The 23,801-nt window shown below is 33.0% G+C and overlaps 3 protein-coding genes across 6 annotated transcripts; all 3 read left to right on the top strand.

Annotated features, from left to right (window-relative positions):
- Nucleotides 1-201: 201 nt before the first annotated feature.
- LOC110641521 (protein Brevis radix-like 2) lies at nt 202-5,485 on the top strand. Its single transcript, XM_021793268.2, has 5 exons — nt 202-746; nt 1,388-1,764; nt 3,691-3,826; nt 4,060-4,451; nt 5,074-5,485. The coding sequence occupies exons 1-5, from the start codon at nt 621-623 to the stop codon at nt 5,156-5,158; spliced, it is 1,116 nt and encodes a 371-aa protein (XP_021648960.2). The 5' UTR covers nt 202-620; the 3' UTR covers nt 5,159-5,485.
- A 3,257-nt stretch (nt 5,486-8,742) lies between these two features.
- On the top strand, nt 8,743-17,359 carry LOC110641536 (uncharacterized). Of its 4 annotated transcripts, none has more exons than XR_002492313.2 (11): nt 8,743-9,169; nt 10,522-10,565; nt 10,894-11,162; nt 12,248-12,843; nt 13,311-13,650; nt 14,053-14,323; nt 14,505-14,597; nt 15,035-15,487; nt 15,842-16,190; nt 16,717-16,871; nt 16,999-17,359. XR_002492313.2 is itself a non-coding variant. In XM_021793311.2 (10 exons), exons 1-9 carry the CDS (start codon nt 8,962-8,964, stop codon nt 16,184-16,186), a joined length of 2,619 nt encoding a protein of 872 aa, XP_021649003.2. In that variant the 5' UTR covers nt 8,743-8,961; the 3' UTR covers nt 16,187-16,190; nt 16,999-17,359. The 4 variants fall into 4 exon arrangements, 2 of the variants coding, with proteins under 2 accessions (XP_021649003.2, XP_021649002.2); XR_002492314.2 differs by having other exon boundaries at nt 16,767-16,871; XM_021793311.2 differs by lacking the exon at nt 16,717-16,871.
- Nucleotides 17,360-21,691: 4,332 nt separating this feature from the next.
- Nucleotides 21,692-23,486, top strand: LOC110641531 (protein BIG GRAIN 1-like A). The gene has a single exon (XM_021793294.2). It carries the CDS (start codon nt 22,085-22,087, stop codon nt 23,399-23,401), a length of 1,317 nt encoding a protein of 438 aa, XP_021648986.2. The 5' UTR covers nt 21,692-22,084; the 3' UTR covers nt 23,402-23,486.
- The last annotated feature ends 315 nt before the right edge of the window (nt 23,487-23,801 follow it).

Here is a 23,801-nt window from a genome sequence, read left to right on the forward strand (position 1 = left end):
TAATATGTGGAGATTAAACAATAATTTTTCGTTAATTTGGAGATTAATGGAGTTGATAAGTATGTACGGTGAACCAAACGCAGCCTTAGCTCTGCTGCTTGCTCATTCCAGTCTCCCTCAAGATTCTCAGCAACGAGAGGGGAATGTGCTCTCTTTTTTTAGTGTGCTTGCGTTAGAGAGAGAGAGGAGAGAAGAGAGAAGAAGAGTAGAGTTTTATTACATACATTTCTTAGCTGTTACTCTATTCTAACTGGCACTCAAGTTTTTAATCCAAAATACCCTCACAAATCTTCCCAAACCATGTCCTGATTCCTCCATTAACGGTCATTTCATCTCTCTCTCTCTCTCATACACATTTATAGCTATGTAAATATACAGGGTCCCAACTTCTTCTTAAAATCTCTCTCTCTCTCTCTCCTCTCCCTATGCTGGGATCTCAAATTGAAGCTACGCTTTGAAGCTGAAAGGAGCTGAACCCTTTTCACAGTTCTTTCTAATATAAGCATTTCGTTGCTTATGTTATACTTATATAATCGTAGCTTGTTTTTTCCTTGATTCTGTTGTTCCTGTGGCGACTCTGATCTGGATATTGGCTTTAGATTGTAGCTAGGGAGTTGAGGATGTTGACGTGTATCGCTTGTTCAAAGCAGCTTAACAATGGATCTCTGCACCAAAGGGAGAGCGAAGAGGATGATGCTATTGAGACGCCCAGGACTAAGCAGGCCATCAAGGCTATTACTGCTCAGGTGTTTACATATTTTTTCGACCTCCTTCAGCTCTAGTCTCTGTTTGTTTACTGAGAAAATAAAGTAAAAGGACAAGGAATCGGATTTTTGAGTTTTTGTTCTTTTCTAAAGGAGCTGAAACTGAACAAATAGAAAAAAAAAAAAAGTAGTTCTATAGTAATGAACATTTATTTAACAATCTTGCTTCATGGTTTTGAGTTTTTTTCATTTTTGGGTGGAACCCAAAATCCATGATTGTTCTTTTCTATTTGTCCTTTTCTCTGGGCAACCAAAGGAAGGGCAAGGGTGTGATTTCAAAGTTTGGATGCAAAAACAACATCCTCAAACCCCCAAATAGCTATCAAGCTGAGGGGCTGCCTTCTGTTACATTGACAATTTATGGAAACGAAAATATTCGAATAACAATTGAACCATTGGAAGATAGGTTCAATTCTACTGTACGGCTCAACTGTTTTCTCAGTTGTTTCTGGGAGAAGGAACCATTTTAATTGACTTAAGCTTTTCAATATATGGAACAAAAAAATACAAGATTCCTTTTCTTTCAATTTTAAGATTTTTGAAGAAATTAATTTTTATTATTTTTTTTAATCCCCTTTCTTGCGAAATGATTGATAATTATTATTATTATTATTATTTTTCAGATAAAGGACATGGCATTAAAGGCTTCAGGGGCTTATAGAAACTGCAAGCCTTGTTATGGACCATCGAACAATAACCATAATGGGAACTATGTTGATTCCGATGCTGCTCCGGAGTCAGCAAGGTTTCACTGCTCATATCGTAGGACAGGGAGTTCTAATTCAACACCGAGAATGTGGGGGAAAGAGATGGAGGCAAGACTGAAAGGGCTGTCGAGTGGTGAAGGAACACCTGCATCAGTTAGTGGGCGAACAGAGTCTATGGTGTTTATGGAGGAAGATGAACCTAAGGAATGGGTTGCACAAGTAGAACCTGGTGTGCTTATCACCTTTGTTTCTTTGCCTCAGGGTGGGAATGATCTCAAGCGGATTCGATTCAGGTAATGATACTAATTCTGTTTGTTGCTAATCTGTTTGTGAAGGTCCTGATATGTTTGAACATGGTCACTTGTTCTCCCTCGTGGAAGAATTAACTGGAATTTGGCCATGTTGAGATTGTCAATTGAGTTTAGTCTCTTTCTTGATGTCAAGGCTTTAGTTTGTCTGATTGTGATGACTCATTTTTGTTTGGTTTTGAAGCGAGAACTGGAATTGGTTCATCTTGAGATCGTCTGTTGCACATTGGAATCTCTTGTTTGTGTTGTGATGTTGAAGTTTTCTTTTGTTTTAACATGATCCCATTTCTTTGATGTGTTAATGTTAATTGGAGTTAAGCGTTGTCACATTGTCTTATCATTATGTCGGTGAGTCTATTACACTAAATTTGAATTCAAGTTGACTCTCTATTACATTTAACACTGATTGGAGTGGCATCCAAGTATTGGGAGTAGGGACTTAATTTAGGACTTCAATATATTAAGGCATGTCATAATTTAATTGCTAGAAATTTGCGATGGTACAAAAGGCAAACTTGTATGTCACCTTTTGGATGGCAGTAAAATGTAGGACAGAAGCGAATCATGAAGACTATATGTATCTGATATGCATGTGGATATGGTACCCACTGTCCTCTGCTTCCTGCATGCAATTTTCACGTAAGAATTAGACTACCTGTTGAAAGTAACCAAATGGGCCGCTGTTTGGAGTGACTTCACTATGTTGTACAAGCATTTCATATTTTACCGTCAACCTGCTTTTGTTCTTTTATGGACCAAAAGATTGTATCATCTATTCCATTTTGTCTGCACTTAGAAGCACCCTCCTACCGGTCCAGGGGAAATGAAAAAGGAAAAGGGAAAACAATAGTAACTTTGAAAATTCTGAATGATGTTCTATTTTCTAACATGTGGAATCTTTTGAGAAGACATAATGGATTAATTTGGTGATTAATTAAAATATAAGATTAATTTGGTGATCACCTAGAAATAAATAAAGATCTAATATGACATTACTGTTCATAACTGTTGACGCCTGTGGACGCCTAGGGGCCATGATGGCCCCAAAAAGGACCCTAAAAAACAGAACTTTGATTTTTCTCTTCTTGGTGGTCTCTATTTGGTTGACTTACCATTCTTTTGGCACTTAAGAAGATCTATTCCACCTTCATTTGACGAGTAAAATGTCAACTTACCTGATTGGACAGCATTAGGTATAACTGATTCCTATGTTTGATTTGATGGACCTAATACGTACCACTCGGCCTTTGGGCAAGCTTTACTGAACCTCTATGCTCAAAACCATTTGATTTAACAAGGGTAGAGTCAAAGCATGCTTACCTGTAAAAGCTTGGGGAATTTAGGACAGCAATACTACTGGTAGTTATAAATTCTCAATCTAAAGCTCACATGTGGATTGGTTTGATGGTTTTTAGTATTTTAATGAAATAAGAAATATTGCAGATTTTCACTCTCTGCTATGAGAACTCTGCTTTATGGAGTTTCATTCTGCTTTACATTCTTTGTCATGTATGGACACAGAAATACTAGACATATTAATAATTGAAAACTTTGTACAAACTATAAAAACTGTCACGTTAAGGAGTTCATTCTGCTGGTTCTTCTCCTTCTTTAAGAGCTAGTTTTCTGTTGGGGGGAGAGAGGGGGGGGGGGGGGGGGGGGGTTGGGGGTTGGTGTGGTTTTTCGTTCTAGAGCCTATGGTATGTAGGCTTTAGACATTAAGGTGCCCCTGTTTTCTTAACGCTTTCTTGTATACTTCTTCTTTACTTGGGACGTGCCAGCATCTCTCTCTCTCTTTATTTATTTACTTAACATATTTTATTATTTGTAAAAGATCTTAGCATTCTGTTAGAGACATTTTTTGTTGTAGATGTTTAAGAGCCTTATTCATTGTTTTGATATTTTGATCAGTCGTGAAATGTTCAACAAATGGCAAGCTCAAAGATGGTGGGCAGAGAACTATGACAAGGTCATGGAACTATATAATGTTCGACGGTTCAATCAGCAAGCAGTTCCACTTCCTACTCCACCACGATCTGAAGATGACGTAAGCATGCTCCGTATTTTTTGCACCATGATGTTATCATGATTTTTGTTGCCTGCTGATGATTGATTTTGAGATTATAGCATTTTAGTTGAATTTTATGCACTGTGCTTCTTTTGGGTTCTATTTTTCCTTGAGGATTTCATGCATTATATGCTGACTTATGTGACTTATTAGACTTCATGGTGGAGCTAATTTTGTTGTTGAATTTTACTTTTCTTTCTTATTTTGTCCAGAGCTCAAAGCCTCAATCTGCCAAGGACAGCCCTGTGACTCCACCACTAGGCAAAGAACGCCCTCGCAACTTTTACCGCCCTACAGGAATGGGATATTCTTCATCAGATTCACTTGACCACCATCCAATGCAGTCCCATCAATATTTTGACTCGGCAGCTCTTGCTTCAACTCCAAATCTCTCAAGCATCAGTGGGGCCAAAACTGAGGCATCATCAGTAGGGGGTTCTGCTAGGACCAGTTCGTCAAGAGAGGTAGATCACTCAGGAGAGCTTTCCATCAGTAATGCAAGTGATATGGAGACTGAATGGGTTGAGCAGGATGAACCAGGAGTGTACATCACAATTAGAGCATTGCCAGGTGGCACTCGAGAACTTAGACGTGTCAGGTTCAGGTCAGTGGGCTTGCATAATTAAGAGAGATGATTAGGATTGAACTTGCTCATGATATTTATCTTGTTCTTTTTGCCTTTTGCCTTCTTAAGTTCTAATAAGATGGTTAGTTAGACCATGCTACTTAGGAAGTAGGACTACTGAGCGTATATATACATGTCCTGAAAAACTGCTTGACAATTGCTTAACATAGGTGATTCTTTAGCAAACATGACATTTTAATTGGTTTTGACTTTTGAGAAGATTCTAAAATATAATTTGATCACATAAGTTTCGTAAAGGAATGAGAAAATCCTTGTTAAATTATTCTCATGCCATAGTTTGCTTTGTGTTTCCTAAAAATATTGTCATGGACTCATGCAAACCCCCCATGGTGGATGGTCTTGAAATCTAGGCCTTCGTATTATTATATATTGTGATGGTGCTGTCCCTGGCTGATAACATGTTATTGGCTGGGCCTGGTTCATCTTCTATAAGAGTTCATTACTGTTTTCGGTTTTTCATGGTCTATGCATCCCACAGAAGTACACATGTAGTGTTTATTATGGATAAGTATAACATCAAAATCTTATGTGAGTGAATTGTCTTGGTTATGACTTTTTTCTCCCTGTGTGTTTGGTGAAGCCGGGAAAGGTTTGGAGAAATGCACGCAAGGTTGTGGTGGGAAGAGAATCGAGCCAGGATACAAGAACAGTACTTATCATTTTAGCAAATTGATGGGGGATGGTGTTCAGAAATTGTGTTACTCCTTTCAACTGATATAGTTTAAATGTTCTATGGGCATAGGGACTACATTGGCAAAGCTAAGTCTCGACTGCACACCGGCCACTTAGTCTACTTAAAGTATATCTTCCTTGATTCTTTTTCCTTGTTTACTTTTCCTTTAAATTTCAGGTGAATGATGTGCAATGCAATTGTTTGGATGCTTTGTAGTTTGGCTAAAAGGGTGAGTGTTAGAAAGCTGGTGGAAAATGTTAATTACGATTTTCATATGTTTTTTTAGTAAAATACTCCCTCTTAAGACTCTTCTCATTTACTCTCTCTCGATTTCTTTTATTTTTCTTTCCCCCTTCACCTTTCTTGCTTCTGTTTAAAGCTCGTAGCCATGCTCATTACTTGTGCAAATTCATTGGCTTTCATTTTGTCCCCTGTTTAAGAAAAAGGCAAGGATATGTATTCGTTGACTAACCATTAATATATGGCTTAATTTCATCCAACCAACCCTTATCTTTAAGTTGTTTCATCACTGTGTCTAATCCACCATAGACATGTTCAGATTAGCTTCTGATCAGAGTACTCTAGAGGGAATTTTAGTGATATTAAATTAAAATTTGTGTTTTTTTTTTTTTTTTTTGTATAAATTAAAATTAAGGAATAATGAAGAAACAAATACTCAAAGTTGAGAGACAGTGATTTTAATTATAAAAATTTTAAAATAATTATATAAAATTTTCAAACAAAGAATGTGAAAGAAAAGAAACAAGAATAATTAAAAAAAAAATGGTTTTTACACATAATTGTGATATTCTAATTGATAGCTCAGTGGACCATATCATATCCAAATCAAATAAAGAAATTAGAAAGAGCCCATTTCACCCACCAAGTCGCCATTAAGTAAAATTTGTTTAGTTAGGCAAATGATCAATCATTTAACATTTTAGTGCGAAAGTGTTAATCTCATCATAGCAAACAAATTAGGGGCTTAATCCCAATCTACTTATGACTGCTTCTGCCCACCAAATGCAAAATGCCCATACCGTCCTTCCCTCTAATGTAACTATTAATTGGATATATATATTATAAAAAAATAAAATTAATAATATTTATATTAAATATTTTTATCGAAATTTATAAACTTTTATTATTATAATTATATCTTACTTTTTTAATTGATAAACGAAAATGGAAAATATGATTTTAAGCAACGATCCACTTTATGATAAATATAAAATAAAATTATTAAATGAATTCATATGTAAATATAACATTTATATTCTTGTTTCTTAAACACCACAAAATTCATAATCAAAATCCGAAAGAATAAAATATGAGATATATATATATATATATATATATATATATATATATATATATATATATATGTAAAGTAGAGTACAATATTTACACTTTTTTTTTTTAACTCACCACGCGTCACATTTTTATAAATATATTCATTTATACTAATTATTATTTTATTATTTTATTTCTTTTTTAATTTTTATTATTATTTACGATACTACCTTAATATTTATGATTTAAATTATTATTTTCTTTAAAATTTAATTTTAAAAAAATTATTTTGTAATTAAATATAATATTTAAGATTTATTTATATTATTTTTTTATAAAATTTATTTATACAAAATATTATTTGTCATAGTTACCCTTATTAATAATAATAATAATAATAATAATAATAATAAAATATCATTGATGGCTATTAGTTTAAAGAAAATTGACTATTAATTTGTGATCTCATAATCAACTATTATATAATTTAATCAATATTAAATTATTTCATATCTTCAATAAATAATTTTATTATATTGTTATATTTTTTATTATTTTTATTATAAAATATTTGTTAAAAAAATTTGAGAGACAAAAAGTGTAGTTTACGTAAAAATTATAAAAATAAAATATAGAAATTTGATTTATTTATAATTAGTATGTATTATTTTTTATATTAATAATTTAATATTTTTAATTTCATTTTCCTAAAATTAATTAATACTTATTATTATTATTATTATTATTATTATTATTATTATTATTATTATTATTATGGTCATCTCATGGCAAATTATTTGAAATAGCTAAGTAAATAAGAAATATTTTACTCTTATAAAAATTGAATTTAAATACTTTTGTTACCATTTTCAATTAAATAATATTTAATAATAAATTAATTTTTTTATTTAAATGATTTTTATTTATTTATATATATATATATAGTATATTATATGAAGCACTTATTACACATTAATAACTTTTCTCTTACAAAAAATTTTCATTCCACACTTAATGCTCTCAAATCTTTTTTTGATTTGTACTATTTTGTTATTATTTATTTAAAAAATAATTAATTATCATTTTTAAAATTTATTTATTTAAATATATTTATTTAATATTTAATTAATTATTAATTTTTTATAAAATACTTATTTAATATTTCTTAAACTTTTAAATATTTTATTATATCGAAAGCAATTATAACTAATATTTTAATTATGTATATTTTATTATTATTAATTTTTAACAGAATTATTTTTAAATTTTAATTAAATACCTATATTTTTATAAATAAATTATTTCTCAATTATATTTTTATATAAAAATAAAATTTTAAAAATAAATTATGAATATGATTACATAAAAAATTTAACTATAAAGAAAAATAATTAAAAACATAAAATTACAGTATTCAAATTATAAAATTTATATTTTAAAAAATAATATATATTTTAAAAAATAGTATATATTTTTAATATTTATTATATTATTAAAAAATGATGATATTTTAAAATTTTAATATTTATGAAATATATTTATTTTATATTATAAATTTATGTAAATTGATAATATTTTTATCAAAGAATTATTTTATAAAAAATAATGCTATATATTTTCATTATTATTAAAATTAAATAATTCAATTCATTATTAATAATTTAATATTTTTTTATTATATTAATAATAAAAAATATTATATTTATATATTTTTAAAATAATATTATTTTTTATTAATGTAATGCATTTTCTGTAATTTATAAAAAATAAAAAATTAATTTTTAGAAATTATGAAATAAAATGTAAATATTTTATACAATTTAAATTATTTTTTAAATAAAATACTTTTATTACATTTTAAACATAATAATCATAAAAACTACTATTAATATTAATATGTATAAAAAGAATTATATAAGTTTTTTAATCAATTTTCATAAATTAATTAAAAAATTATTATTATAATAAATAAAAATTTATTCAAATTAAATTAAATAAGAAAAAAAAAGTTTAATTTAAAATTAATTTAATAATAATAATAATTTATCTTATTTTAAATATAATTAAAAATTAAATTAAAAAATAAAAATAATAAATTACCTATAAGTATTGTATTAATTTTATTTATATTTTTAATAAAAAATATATTCGAGAGAAAGTTTAGGAAATGCAAAAAAGCGGCAAATTGCAAAAGTTTTCCGAAGAGAAGGGCAGTAAGACAATACAAGTAAAAGTGAAGGGTAAATTGGTAATCTCCTAAAAACCCCAATTCATCAGCGAAGTCGTTGAGGGGTAAACACGTTTTCAAAACCCTCGCTTGCTCAAACCCCTTTCTCCGCCCAAAGCCGTTCTCTCTGTCTACCTATTCTTTCTTCCCACAAATGCAAACCCGAGCCTTTCTCTAATACCTGTTCAGATTAAACCCATATTTTATATAGCAGTCTATTTTAGTGGGCAATTAACACAATTGTTGATTTTGATCGTGGAGTGTGTTATTGAGAAATGGTCGCCCCTGTTAGTACTAGTACTGCTGCTACTACTACTACTACTGGGACGCAATCACAGACGCATATTCTTTCTGCTAGAGAGAGGAAATTGATACAATCAATCAAGGAAATCGTGGGCAATTTCTCTGATGAGTATATCTACACGGCCCTTAAAGAGAACAACATGGATCCTAATGAAACCACCCAAAGATTGCTTAATCAAGGTCACAGCTTTTTATTTTCTGGGTTATTGGCGTTTTATTTTTTCTTTTATTTCTTTGCATTTGGCTTCCTTATTACCTTTTGAATGATGGTAATTGGTGTTCTTGTGCCAATCTTTTGAAGATTCTAAAGAAGAAGATTAATGGGGTCTTGTCTGGGGTTGAAGTGGATTAGCTACGAGTTCACATTTTGGGGTTTTCATATGGTTGTATTTTTTTGACTTTGGTTTGCTGTTTCTGGGCCTTTTTGAGTAATGGGCATTTCACATTTGTGGCTTTGTGCTGATTGTGCGTTTGGGAATGGAGAATTATTTGGCGTACCGGGTTTTTTTTTATTTTAATTTAATTTATAAGGGTTTTAATTTTAGGAGCACATTTTGTTTGGTGAATTTATTTTTAAATTCCATTTGCAATGCTTCAGATGTTAGATTGTGCTTTCGTTATCCATATTAGGTGCTTTGTGCTGATATTTAAGAAGGAAGGTTGATATTTAATAGCTGAATAGTTCTGAACATGTCAAGGTAAATTTAAAGCCTTAAAAAAAAATCCTCAATACTTTTATTAGTATTTGCCTTATTTTTGTTATTTTTGTTGTATCGAGAGCAATGGGTGGTGGTTGTTATATGCTCATTCTGACTATGGATGTCAGAAGTCAATGGGAGTGTTGGGGTTATTTTTTAAAGTTTTTAGTGTTTCTCGTGGATTTTGGTGAATCATTTCTGTTCATTTGTGCTAATTATGAATTTGGAAGTTAAAGTTAACAGGCATTTTAGGATAGCATAATGAAGGTTTGTGGGTTTAAATCCACATTCTCAATGAAGATTAGTTTTCATGTTGTTCGAGTATGTTTTAGTTTTTGTTGTGTCAAGGGACAAGTTCTCTTTTTTAATTTTTTTCTCCTTTATTTTTTTTCAATCTGTGAAATTGAGTATAATTGCACATTTTAGTAGCATTATGGGTGCCATCAATGGTATTAAAATATTGGGTTAGGCTTTGTAGGAAATTTTATGAGAACATAGGCATCAATATGTGATGTTTTGTGCGTTAGGTCACCCTTTTTCCTTACAGGCTTCAGTGGGTCATAGTGTAATGTGAGAATGGTGTAGTGGAGTGCCAAAATTGGGGTTTCTACTCACTTTTCCCTTTTTGTATTCTTTTGTTGACTGTGTGAATTTCTTGGGGAGCTCTATAATCGTTCGATAATAAAAACCTCAGTTTCTGGATGCTTTTGTGCTGTGGTTTTTTCCCTTCTTGGAATAGTGCTTACTGCTTCTGTTTTATCGTCTTTTATCAGATGGTAACTTTTAATCTATTGCGACTATATTCTCATATTATTCTTATTTGGTTTTCATCAGATCCATTTCACGAGGTGAAGAGAAAAAGAGACAAGAAGAAGGAGGTATAATCTTGTGTATATCTTTGTTTTTTTACTCTTTAATTGCTACTGGCTTCCCCCCAATCCCCTCTTTTTTAATTTGGTTCCTCTCTTCTCGTTTAGCTATGTGGACCCTGTGCAGATCTCTTGGCTTTTGCTTATCTAAACTAAATTATGTGTTTTGGTGGTTTCTGAGATATCCAATTGTGCTTAGTACTTAGCAATTTAATTTAAGATTCACGTTTCCTGTTGAAGTTCAATTATGCATATTGAGGGTACTGTGTTAGTTTTTATGCAAGCACTTGCTCTGATCTAACATTCCACTTATGGATTTACATGCTTATGGCTTCAGAGTATGGGTTACAGGGATACTGTGGATTCAAGAAAAAATTCTGAGAATTTGAGTCAAGGGACAAAATTTCGTACATTTTCTGATCGTAATGTTCGACAAGGTGGGTACACTCGAACAGCTGTACCTGGTAATGCAGGAGTCAATAGAGAGTTCCGTGTTGTAAGAGACAACAGAGTTAATCAAAATACAACTGGAGAGCCAAAGCCTGCCTTGCAGCAAGGTTCAACATCCCGCAGTGAGCAAGGAATTGCAATTGTTGCTGAAAAGGGGTACAGTTATTTTGACTTTTCCCTGATTTTTGGTTTACTCCTAATCATTTATATTTGTTTCTTGGTGGCTGACACTAAAATTTCTGTTCATGTTTGTTGCATCAACTTATAGATTTCCTGACTTAAGGTAGAACTAGAATGTGTAGGATGTCTCTTAGTAACCATAACCCCTTTGGTTGAGGGGTTGCATGCAATTTTAGCAATGATACGTGAAATGAGCGCATGGATCTAGTCCTAAGTGTCAGCTCCTACAAGTAAACTTTTCTTATTTGATATATTAGTCTGTCGCTAACTTGCTATCCACTTGTACTAAGTAATAATTCCTCCTTTTTATAGCATTTCTGAAAAAAAGGAAATGAAATTTGAAAACCTTGGCTCATTAGAGTATGTAGGTGGAATTAATATATTTGATGTGACCTTTATGTTATGCATGTTTATACTGATCCAAGGTGCACCTTGAAACCTTACAATTGTGTCAAAGTACTGGCTTGTGCGTAGCTTTTAGTTGAGATGAACTTAGTATGGTAGTTTGGAGATCAGTAGATTAAAGCTTTCTCAGTTGATGATGAAGATTTCAATCCTTTGCCAAGCCTGCTTTTCGTTACTAAAATTTTCATCAGCACTCATGCCTAAGATTATCTTCCCCTGTTTTCACTATTGAATGCTTGCCTTAATAGTTCTGCTGCAATAATTTGCTGAGTATGATTATCTGGCTTCTTCTTGTCATGATTGTTTATGCGGCAATTGATTAAAAGTATGTATTGAATCTTTGCAATTGTCAACATTCTGGTTTTAGTGAAGCCAAGCCTTGAACAATGGGATTTAGAGATTTTTTTTTTCACATTTTATAACCCATATTTTGGTTGTAGCTATAAATATTTCAACTCCATTTGGAAAGTTCTTTTACCATTTTGAGAAAACCCTGGGCAATTAGGGTTTTTCGGAATATGAAGATAAAGAATGAAACTCTGTTTTTGGGTTTTGACACTTTGCCGTCTGATACTTAATTTTTATTCCTTGTGCGTAGGAAAAATTGTACCGACTGTGTGATTACAACATTGAATATGATCCTTGTTTTCTTTCAGCAACTTGTCAGGAACTTCAGGCAATATAAAGCCCTCTGGCACGCGGAGTTTGACTCAAGCTTCCAATGGGCTTACTGATTTTCAATCTAGACACACCAGAGATACTACCTTAAATGTCTCAGACAGGAAATTAGTACTTGAGGAAAAGCGGACTGTGATTACTAGTTCAGCTTCACGGGTACAAGTAATAAAGCCCAATTCTCAAAATCATTCTGCAACACTGGCATCAAGCAATTCTGTTATTGGGGTGTATTCCTCTTCAACGGATCCTGTTCATGTGCCATCTCCTGAATCTAGATCGTCTGCTGCTGTTGGAGCTATTAAGCGTGAGGTTGGGGTGGTGGGTGGTCGTAGACATTCTTCTGAAAATGCAATAAAAAATTCATCTGTGTCTAGCAGTTCTCTCTCAAATTCAGTTTTGGGAAGGGATGGTTCAATGTCAGAATCATTTCGACCTTTCCGCACAATTTCTAAAACTGACCAAGTTAGTCAAACTGTTTCTGCTGAATCTATTATGCCAAGTATTTCTGTCAGCAGATCACTATTAAGCAATCAGCATAGCAGGCCACATCAAGCAGCTGTGGGTCATCAAAAAGGTAATACTTCAGGAAAAAAGTAAGAGGAAAAAGAAATTTCTCCTCTTGTTTGGAAAGGGAAGAGAAAAAGGGTGGGGGAAGAAATAATTTTGCATTGATTAAAGTTACTGTAATAACTTTTTTGGGATAAAGGCTTAGTTTAGTTGAGTTGAATTGATTAAAGTTACTGCAATATTCTTCACTTTTCTCAATCAAAAAATTTAACTATAAGGGAAAATTTTTAAATTCATTGAGTTTCACCACAAATTGAGGTGAAAGGGTTTGGTGGGCCAATTCTCCATTTTTTCTCCTCATCCCCCCATTTTTACCTCCTTCACAAACAATAAAATGTGGGAATTTTTTTTTTCCTTTCCTTTTTCTCTACCCGCTCTTTTCCTTGCACTTTCACCTCTTCCCAAACAGGTTCTAAGGGAGGGGTGGGGCATAACAAGAGATGGGTTGTAACTGACCATGGTCTTTTCATGCAGCTGCTCAGCATAATAAGGAGTGGAAACCAAAATCAAGCCAAAAATCAAGTGTTGGCAGCCCTGGAGTGATTGGAACACCTACAAAATCTAGTTTACCTCCTGCTGACAATTCTAAGGATTTGGAATATGATGTATCTGATTTTCACGATAAGCTTTTGCGAGTGAATGTCTATGAAAATCAAAATGTGATCATAGCACAACATATTCGAGTCCCTGAAACTGATAGGTGCAGGCTGACCTTTGGCAGTTTTGGGACAGAGTTTGATTCTTCCAGGAATATCGCACCTGGATTTCAAGCAGCTGGAGTTACAGAAGAATCTAATGCAGAATGTGCTGCAAGGTTTGTGTTTTGTCTCCTGTAACTGTTCACCTAAAATTATTCTGCAAATTTAGGAATTTGAGGTGAAGGTAACAAAGAATTCTGTATTATAAATTATATGTAACATTTGATTTAAATCGAGAGCAAAAAGGAATAGTTGAGACGAGTTATCCAAAGAGGCAGAAATATGATCTGCAGGATAAAAAAAGTAGTAATGCAAAAGGATTTGAGTTTGAGAGACGGACAAGATAAAATGAAAGGTATAAAATTTTTCAAATGCCAATTAATTCGAGTCCTGTGCAATATTTATCTGCAATAGGGGTGGTTATGCATACATGGTTAGTTGAATATTACCAATAGGTGGATAAGAATATCGAGTCACTGTTCATTTCATTTGAGCTAAATATGAAACAATAATTGCAGCTTGTCAGTATCTGTACCAGAGTCCTCAAGTGATGATGCCTCAGGCAACAAGCAGGTAGAGTTACTAGATGAACAAGTTAGAAACTCTGGATCTGATTCTCCAGCATCGGGTGCAGTGTCTGAGCATCAATTACCTGATAAGTCTTCAAGTCTACCAAATTTGGACAATTATACTGATATTCGTTTAGTTCGAGACAATAGTCCTTCCTATACACCTTCAGAGTCACAGCAGCAGCGCCAGCAAGATCCTCCTGAATTACCAAGCTTTTCGGTGAGTCATTCCTCTATTAATGAAATACGTGTGCCATTTAGGTCCTCGCTAAGTTGCACAGGACTGGTATTGAAAGGGTTCTTGTAGCTGGTGACTTCTATTTGAAATAAAATATATATTTTGTGTTGTGTACCTGGTCTTACTTTTGTGATCACTCTGATGTTTATTGGCTTGCAAGCAGGCATATGATCCCCAGACTGGTTATGATATATCATATTTCAGACCCCCAATTGATGAAACTGTACGTGGACAGGGTCTACCATCACCACAGGAGGTAAATTTGTAAGACATAATAATATTTTTATACTTTCATAATATAATTTATGGCCCCTCCTCCTTTGTCTCCCATGCTGTGGAAACACATATAGATATGTTTTTATTACTGTGAATGCATAAGAGTATTTGCCTGTTTCTTTCTATTTTGCTTTAAATTTATAGTTTTATGTTGATGGCAATTTTTTTACCTGTTGTCAATGATATTACGTTTGAGAAAAAGAAAATTGGGACTGCTTTATATATTGCCTTTAAATAGAAACCCTTTTTAATTCTTCTGCATGACAAAAAGTTCTTTTTGATGGTTGGAAGATCCTTGTGTGAAAGAACTCTTCCAAGATCTGTTTCGCTGATGCTTTCAACTCAAGATTCCATTCACCAACCACATTTTAAGCATTATGGGTTTGATTGATGTCCTTTATTTTTTTGTGTCTACAGGCCTTAACCTCACATATGGCCAACAGCATGCCAACTTCAACTATAACTATGGTACAGCAGCAGCAACAGCCACCAATGGCCCAGATGTACCCTCAAGTTCATGTTTCACATTTTGCCAATCTTATGCCATATCGTCAGTTCCTTTCTCCAGTTTATGTTCCACAGATGGCCATGCCTGGCTATTCTAGCAACCCTGCATATCCACATCCATCAAATGGCAGCAGTTACTTGCTAATGCCTGGAGGTGGTTCCCATCTCAGCGCAAATGGGCTCAAATATGGAATCCAGCAATTTAAGCCAGTTCCTGGCAGCAGTCCCACTGGGTTTGGAAATTTCACTAGTCCAACTGGGTATGCCATCAATGCTCCTGGTGTTGTTGGAAGCGCAACTGGGCTTGAAGATTCATCTCGAATCAAGTACAAAGATGGGAATCTCTATGTTCCTAATCCACAGGTACAGCTTTGATAAGAAATTTGATTGTTTAATTCTTTCTGTTAGACCTTGATGGCATGAATTATCAATATGTTGTTTGCTGAACAACTATATTACAAATATCATGCATTTCCTAGTTAGTTGATGGGTTGAACAATTTTTTCTAACTGATTCTTTGTTGTAAAATGGTTGTCGCATGGCGACCGACGACAGTACATGCATATCTGTCTACATTTTCTTGCCTTTTGGTTAATTTTGTGCTTTTATGTCTATCAACTGTTCAGAGAGATAAACTGGCATAAGGATACAGCGTCTCTTTGTTGATTGCATTTTAAATATGAAAAGACTAAATCTGAAATTGCACCTAATTTACAGGCCGAGACTTCTGAGATTTGGGTTCAAAATCCAAGAGAGCTTCCAGGTTTGCAATCTGGTCCATACTATAACATGCCTGGGCAAACGCCTCATGCTGCTTACTTGCCATCCCATACTGGCCATGCCTCCTTCAATGCAGCTGCAGCACAATCTTCTCACATGCAATTCCCAGGCTTGTATCCTCCCCCTCCTCCAACACCTGCCGCAATGGCAAATCCACATCATTTGGGTCCAGTTATTGGTGGTAATGTTGGAGTTGGGGTTGCCCCAGCCGCTCCTGGGGCGCAAGTTGGTGCATATCAGCAGCCTCAACTGGGTCATCTCAACTGGACACCAAACTTCTGAAAAAGTAAATGTCAATCTAACCCCTCGTTTGTAAGGGATTGAAGTAGTTATAGAAAGTTTAGTTTTCTTTTATGAAATGAGTAACCCACATAATCTTTTTTCTATTCAATGCATATCGATGTTCGATTCTCACTATTCTCATTTCTCTTTAGTTGCACTGACTAATTATTCTAATCACCCCACGAGGTTACATGGTTGCAAATCCTGACAATAAGCTCCAAGGTTTATTGAATTTTCTGGTTGGGGAGCTTGACATGCAAAAGCAGTATTCTTTTCTCATTTCTGAAAACAAATAGATAGCTAAAGTGTCAATGTTGTGAAACCAAATTCTGTCTTGTCAGAAATTTATTCTGTCTAGTAAGTTTCTTGTTTACCTTTGCTTTATTCTTCTCTTTATGTGATATATAAGAAAAGACACGGGGGTTCTTTTGGTTGTCAGTGTTCTCTTTTATCAGAGTAGAAAGGGAAAGGGGAGTCATTGTTTTTGTCTCTTTGTTCTAAAGATTGGTTGTTGGTGTTTCCTTTATCAGAGTGAAAAAGGGAAAGGGGAGTCATTGTTTTGTGTCTTTGCTCTCTTTAGAGATCGGACGTGCTTTCTTCCTCGGGATCACCAAGGCATTCACTTTTTCATGTTTCATGTTCTTACACCTGCACAACTCACCCCTACTTTGGCTAAAGCAGACAGGTCACCTTTCTTTTCTTTTATTTTAATTTTATTTTACCTCAGAAATTCGTAAAGGGATGGGGAATTGTTGCGATTTAAACTTTAATCTCCTGTATCATGAGATATGTACTCGATCATTGCGCTGCAGATCGCCTTCCTTTACCTGCTACGAAACTCTCGTCTGTTCTCGTGTCAAAGTTCATTATGATTATCTCAATGTGAATAGAACTCCCAACTCATTTGCAAGCATTATGAGCCATTTTCACAGACAGATACGTACTACACATGACACTGGCTATATGTTGCCATGAAGAACGAAATGACCAAACAAGCCAATATTATTATATTTTTTGGATTTATGAGAAATGTAAGTGCTTGTCGTGTGTGAAGCCAAGCAAGATATTTATTTATTTATTTTCAATTGGTTTTTACTGAAACTTAAACTGGGAGCAAGAATGTTCGATGATACGTCTCATTAATTGGTAATAGATATTTGTTTTGCATCTGCATGGAGGGAAAAACCAGTAAGGACCACTGACAAATCTACCAACTCTTACACGTGCAGTTTTTCTTCTACGTGCAGTTTTTCTTCTTTGGCAGATTTGCCTGTCCCTGACGTGCTGGTGGCTGTGGTCCTCTCCTCTTATGGTTTCCTAGCATGCTTTTTTTTTTTTTTTTTAAATCAAAGAAGATGATTGTTGGCACTCGTGCAAGATTTCAATTGTGGGTAGTGATTTAGCCATCTTCTTTATTTTTTCCTTTGCCTAAAATTCAGTAACTAATGAGTTTACAACTTGTGAAGTCAAGCCATTATTAGTATCAGAAAGAAAAAAAGGTGCATAGTGCATTTATGGAAGGAAGAAAACAAAAAACTTGCATACCATGATCTAATGGTGTGGGAAAAGAAAATTTTGTCAAGTGCTATGAGTTGTCGACCATGAAATGAGAGATATATCACCTGTCTTTATTAGTTAGTGATAAATGCATCAACATGGGCCAAAGCAAAATTAGGGTCTTGATTGGAGCTAGGGTTGGGTGACCCACTGTAGAAATAGAGATGCAGAAAAATGATGGGAAGCATGGTCCTTGATAACCATGATTTCTAAGCAAAGAGTGCATGGTATGGAGGGTGTAGGCTAGGCATGCATGCACCTTTTTATTTCAAATTGATGTCACATTTAAATCCGTTTGTGGAAGCCACCACACAAGCATTGGGAATTATAGGCTGTTTGGTGAGCCATAAGGGTTCATGAGTAATCAAATCACCCAACACTCTATCCAATTGGGTTAACCCAATTCATCCTTATTAATCAGATTTAATTTTTTTTAAAGAATATTTTAAAATTATTTATTCCAAATACATCAAGTCGATTGAAAGATTATACCTTTCATTCGTCCAACCTACTCTCAATTGTGGATTCTTTATCATGCACAACAATTTGTTTCCCTCCAAGTGCACTTACTCATTATATCTTTGTATGCTTATATTGACTTCTTTCATTTCTTTTCTTATCCTTTTCATATTTTTGAAATGATTTTTTATTACTTAAACTCTATTTATCATGAACTCAAAATAAAAGATTATAAAATTATTAAATAACAAAAATTATATCCTTAAAAATTACATTATATTTATGGCCAGTAAAAAAAAATGATATTTAAAAATCTAAATGAATTAAAGACATAATATCTCATTAATGACACAATTATATAGGTAAAAGTTTTGATATAGTTGAATAGTGTGTTTTACTTGGGTATCATTCTAAACTGTGTATCTATTGAGATGACTTCACTATTGCTATCAAAATGTGGAGAATTTGTCTAATAATGTGCAAACAAAATTATGTATAAGGAAGAAGACATTTTGGTTTATTGGCATTACAAGCACTTATTATCTAGGGATATAGCTTAGAAGTTTTATATGCATTTGGACAATTCTACTAATGTGCTACCAAACAATGGCTTGTGATGTGACAAATCTAATGTGGTGGATGTTGGAGTCTACAATCCACCAAAGGGTATCTTTTAATTCCTTCTTATATGGGATGATGGTAGTGGGGAAATGGGTAAGGAACTTTATCATGATTAGTGTTTGTAAAATTTGGGCTATATTTTTTTTTTTCTAATTGATTTTGATTGAAATTTAAATTTGGAAGTTCACAGTTTTAGAGATGACCTAAATACTGTTTGAGTTAAAACTCATTGATAAAATTTAGACAAGTACACTTTTGGATCCCCAAATTGGTCATTCCATGATCTGAATGGAATCTGCCAGCCATGCTACCCTCCCATGATCTGAAAGGAATTTCTCATCTCATCCATTTTATGAGTAATATAAACCTTTGTACCAATTAGGAGATGATAAAAATTTTCATTTCCTCTCATCTTAATTTGTTGTCTTTCTCATAAAAGCAACAATACAACTCTTTGTGTACGTTGATAAAGAAAATAAAAAACACAAGTAAGCTTGCCTAGATTACTATACCAACTTACCCTTTAGAGAAGGTTATTATTCATTTAAAACACTTTGTATTTACAGTCATATATATATATATATATCAAATAATAATGAAGAATTTTTGTGTGTTTAAAAGAAAATTAAGAGAGAGAGAGAGAGAGAGAGAGAGAGAGAGAGAGAGAGAGAGAGAGAGAGAGAGCAAGAAGAATTAAGAAGATCAACCTTGGCTTCCACACACATGTTACTTTTTATGAAGCTTTTTCTTTAGTACTAACTTTGGTTAAACAAATCTCACTTTTGATTGTTTCTAGCACACAAATTCCCTTGTCCTAATGCTTTTCTTATACTATTTAATCAAATCACATCAACTTAATCTCATTGCTTTTCCATTAATTCCCTTGTCCAATTTCTCTTTATTGTTAATAAAAATCTCATATTCATAATCTGAGCTACCTCCTTCTTTTCAAAAAGTTTAGAAGCCGCGAGTGCAATGATTGTGCAAATAAGCACTGCCCGCAACATGCCTCCCTTCACTTGCTTTCCTAATCGATCACACGTAAACTAACAAATTTTAAGATTTTTCAAGGAATATTAGATGGAGATTTAGTAAAATTAAGTACAATATTTAAGAATTATGCTATAAGATTTACTTTAATTGGATAGCTCTAATCAACAATGAGTACAAAACCAACCATATGATTACTTTATATATGCTACTGTAAGCAGTGTTAATTAGAAACTGGCTAAAAGATAAACATACAAGACTTGGAGTGCTACCCCCACTAAAGGTTAAACACCAATAATGATTACCTTGAGTCAACTTGTTTAATTATCATAAACCACTTTATAAACACATCCATTAATTATGGATTAATTGGATTCTATATATATATATATAAAGGCAGTGTTACCCATATTAACTGCACAATTAATCATGCTTCTTATTTAATTAGTAATATTGAAAATGGTAATCATAAAATCTCAATCATAATCTTGGTAAATTAGATATATATATATATGTTGCTTCCATGTTCATTCTCTGTTCACCATATCAAGTGCATGATTATATTTGATTTGCCATCGAAATGGGCAACAAGGTCAAGTTTCTATAAATAAATTAAACACTAATCAACTTGATGTGTAAAATATATATTTTTGCATTGAGGTATATGATCTTAAATAATAAATTTTTATGATCTTCACAAATAAATTTTTGCGCATATTTAATTTTATTTTAAAAGGAAAATTATTTATATTGGGAATATAAAATTTGCTATAGAAGAATTTATTTATTTAGTTTTTTTAGGGTATTTAGTTTAACTTATGAAAATTAGTGTACAGACGCTTAATACTTATAAGTAAATTTGAACTTGTCAGCATTCAAAATTTTAAATAGTTATATGTTTTATTAAAATTGATAAATATTTGATATATTTAGTAAAAAATAATTTATAAGCATATTTATTACAAAAGCAACTAAAAAAAATATTAAATGATATCTTTTATAAAATTTTAAAAATTAAATAATGATAATATAATAAAATATTTAATCAAATTAGATTATAAATACTAAAATGAAAAAGTTAGTTTTCTTTAATTTATTTAATTTTTTAATTTATAAGCAAATAAATATTATAAAAAAATAAACTTAATTTTAGAGATTATAAATTAATTTACCAATTTATAATCTAAGACAAATGATCTTACACAAGAATTCAGACCTTGATTAATAAGGTAAAGATGAGAAGGATCATTTCCCAATTAAGTTAATATTTGATATATTACATTAACACAGTTTGAATCCCAACTGTCTTATTGGTTTTTGAATTACCAAATTAACGGCTATATTTCAGCTCCCATTTAGTCAACGAATTTCAACAAAACTCTTCTTACTGTATACAATAGAAATGGGAAAGCTATTCATTTGATTACGTACAAAGTCAAAGCATCCAAGGAGCCGCATTAGTTGACTGGGTAAATAATTAAGGGAAATATTATTAATTACTTAGCTTAAGCAATAATAATGCTTCACAATTTATATAATAATATTAATTCACATTTTCAAATTTTTTTTACAATAAAAATAAATTCTTTATCATTTTTGGACAATTTGTCACTTCTTCATATGGAAGAGGCAAAGTGAAGACAAATACCCTAATTGTTGAATTTATTTATTTTAAATTTTATCTTTTTTTTATAATTAGAAAATAATATAACTCACTAATTATTACTTAATTTATTTAATTTTATTAAAAAAATTAAACACATAATAATTGATGAGAATGCCACATCACTATTATTGCCAACCTGGCACTGACCCTACTTGCACGAGTGTATGTGTGTGAGCGGCCTTATAAGAGCATATGGAAGAAAGACGCACAGAAAAACTCTCTCTCTCTCTCTCTCTCTCTCCCTCTCTATCTTCCCTTCCCCTCTTCCTTTGGCGTGGCTTTTGGCTTTCATTACCTCTTTCTCTCTCTCTCTCTTTCCCAGCCAGCATCAAACACCCATCAATGAACATGTCTGCTCATCTCTTTCCTTCTCTTTTATATGCTTATGGTGAGAGCAAAAGGACAAGAGATCCAGTCTGTTTTGTCTTGGTTTCTCTTCCTCATAACCATAATCATTCTTTCTTCCGTTAATATCCCACTTTCTTTCTCTTTAAACCAGCTTTTTAAGTACAGTTTTTGAAGCAGCAGACAACAAATCATTCCAAACTCACTGTTTGATATTCTTCTTGTCTATTTCTAAGTGTGTGATTTCTATAAAGAGAGATATGGACAAATGGGAGAAACCAGTAAGAGAAGATCGCTTTCGACGCAACCATAGGGAACCTTCTTTCTCTTCCACTCTTCTTGATGCAATTTACCGTTCCATAGATGAATCCAAAGATAAAGGAGAGGAAGAGCTGATTTTCTACAGAGAAACTATGAGGAAGAAGCATGGAAATGGTTTCAAAGAAGTTGGTAAAGAAGAAAGGATTGCAACTCTGCAAAAAGCATGCATGATAGACAAATGGATGGAGGAAAAAGTAAGCTATGAAAAGGTTGCAGTTCGGAGAAAATCCATGGCAGATTTCGACAAAAATACTCGAAAAGATTTCAATCCTAAACCACCTCCTGTTTTACTCAACTCCAGCTCTAGTTCCTCAGAATCTAGCTGTGGAGGTGGGTTTTCTTCCTCAGAATCTGAATCTACTTATGGTCTCACCTCATCAAGATCATCATCAACTTACGCCATGCAAAGGCCTAAGCCTATTCGAACCAGCGTTTCTGCACGGCCGGAGAGATACGAAAGACCTGCAGATGAATTAATTGCTATGTATCATCATGAGAGAAATTATTCAAATTATGCGCCAACACAAAAGCCAAAACACGAAGGCAGCTTTGTGAAGACGAAATCCAGAGCCTTAAAAATTTATGCTGATCTCAAGAAGGTAAAGCAGCCTATTTCACCTGGAGGTCGGCTTGCAAGCTTTCTCAACTCTCTTTTCACTTCGGGAAATGCTAAGAAAGCCAAGATTTCATCTTCGTCGTCGGGGTATGAGGAAAGAAAGATAAAGTCTGAGCAGACATCGACATGCTCTTCAGCTTCTTCATTTTCAAGGTCTTGCTTAAGCAAGACCCCTTCCTCTAGAGTGAATAAATTGAGCAATGGAACAAAAAGGTCAGTAAGGTTTTACCCAGTTAGTGTGATTGTGGATGAGGATTCTAGACCTTGTGGACAGAAAATTCTCTATGGAAATCATGAAGAGACTCTAGTGGCAGTCACTGCTACTAGAAATCTCACAAATGAAGAGCTCAAGTTCCATGTCATGAACGAAAGTCGCAGAGTTGAGGAAGCTGCAACGGATCTCTTAAAGAATTATCAGAAGAAGAAGCAAGAGCAGTTTTCTGCGGGAGATCATCTTTGCAATGGCAATGGAGAATCTAGTGATGATGAAGAAGATGCAGCAAGTTGTGCAAGTTCTGATTTGTTTGAATTGGATAATCTTTCTGCTATTGGGATTGAAAGGTATCGTGAAGAATTGCCTGTGTATGAAACAACCCATCTTGATAAAAATCGAGCCATTGCAAATGGCTTAATTCTGTAATTCCCAGAAAAAAAAAATTAATTATCTTTATTAATGAATTGTGCGGGGGTTTACATCAGAGAATAAGATTTCTCATCTTTCTTTATTTATACTTTATCTTCTTTTAATTCTTTAGCTTTGTGTTTTTTAATTTTAAATAAAGAAAATGATCAAACATAGACAGATCTTCAAAGAGAAGAAGAGGGGAAATCTCGTTTATTCTTGATCGCTAGCACATATGCATGAGAAAGTGTGACCATGTTGTATATATATATATATATATATATATAAAGAAAGAGAAGAAAAAGTAAAGAACAAGTAACTGAAAGATTCTGAATTCGCGTTCACACGCGAAAGAGGAAAAAGAAAGGGCAAAGATGGTGAAGAAGAAAATGAGTTTAAAGCAAAGGCAGATTTTCTA

This window comes from Hevea brasiliensis, chromosome 1, assembly GCF_030052815.1.
Source record: "Hevea brasiliensis isolate MT/VB/25A 57/8 chromosome 1, ASM3005281v1, whole genome shotgun sequence".
Classification (NCBI taxonomy): Eukaryota; Viridiplantae; Streptophyta; class Magnoliopsida; order Malpighiales; family Euphorbiaceae; genus Hevea; species Hevea brasiliensis.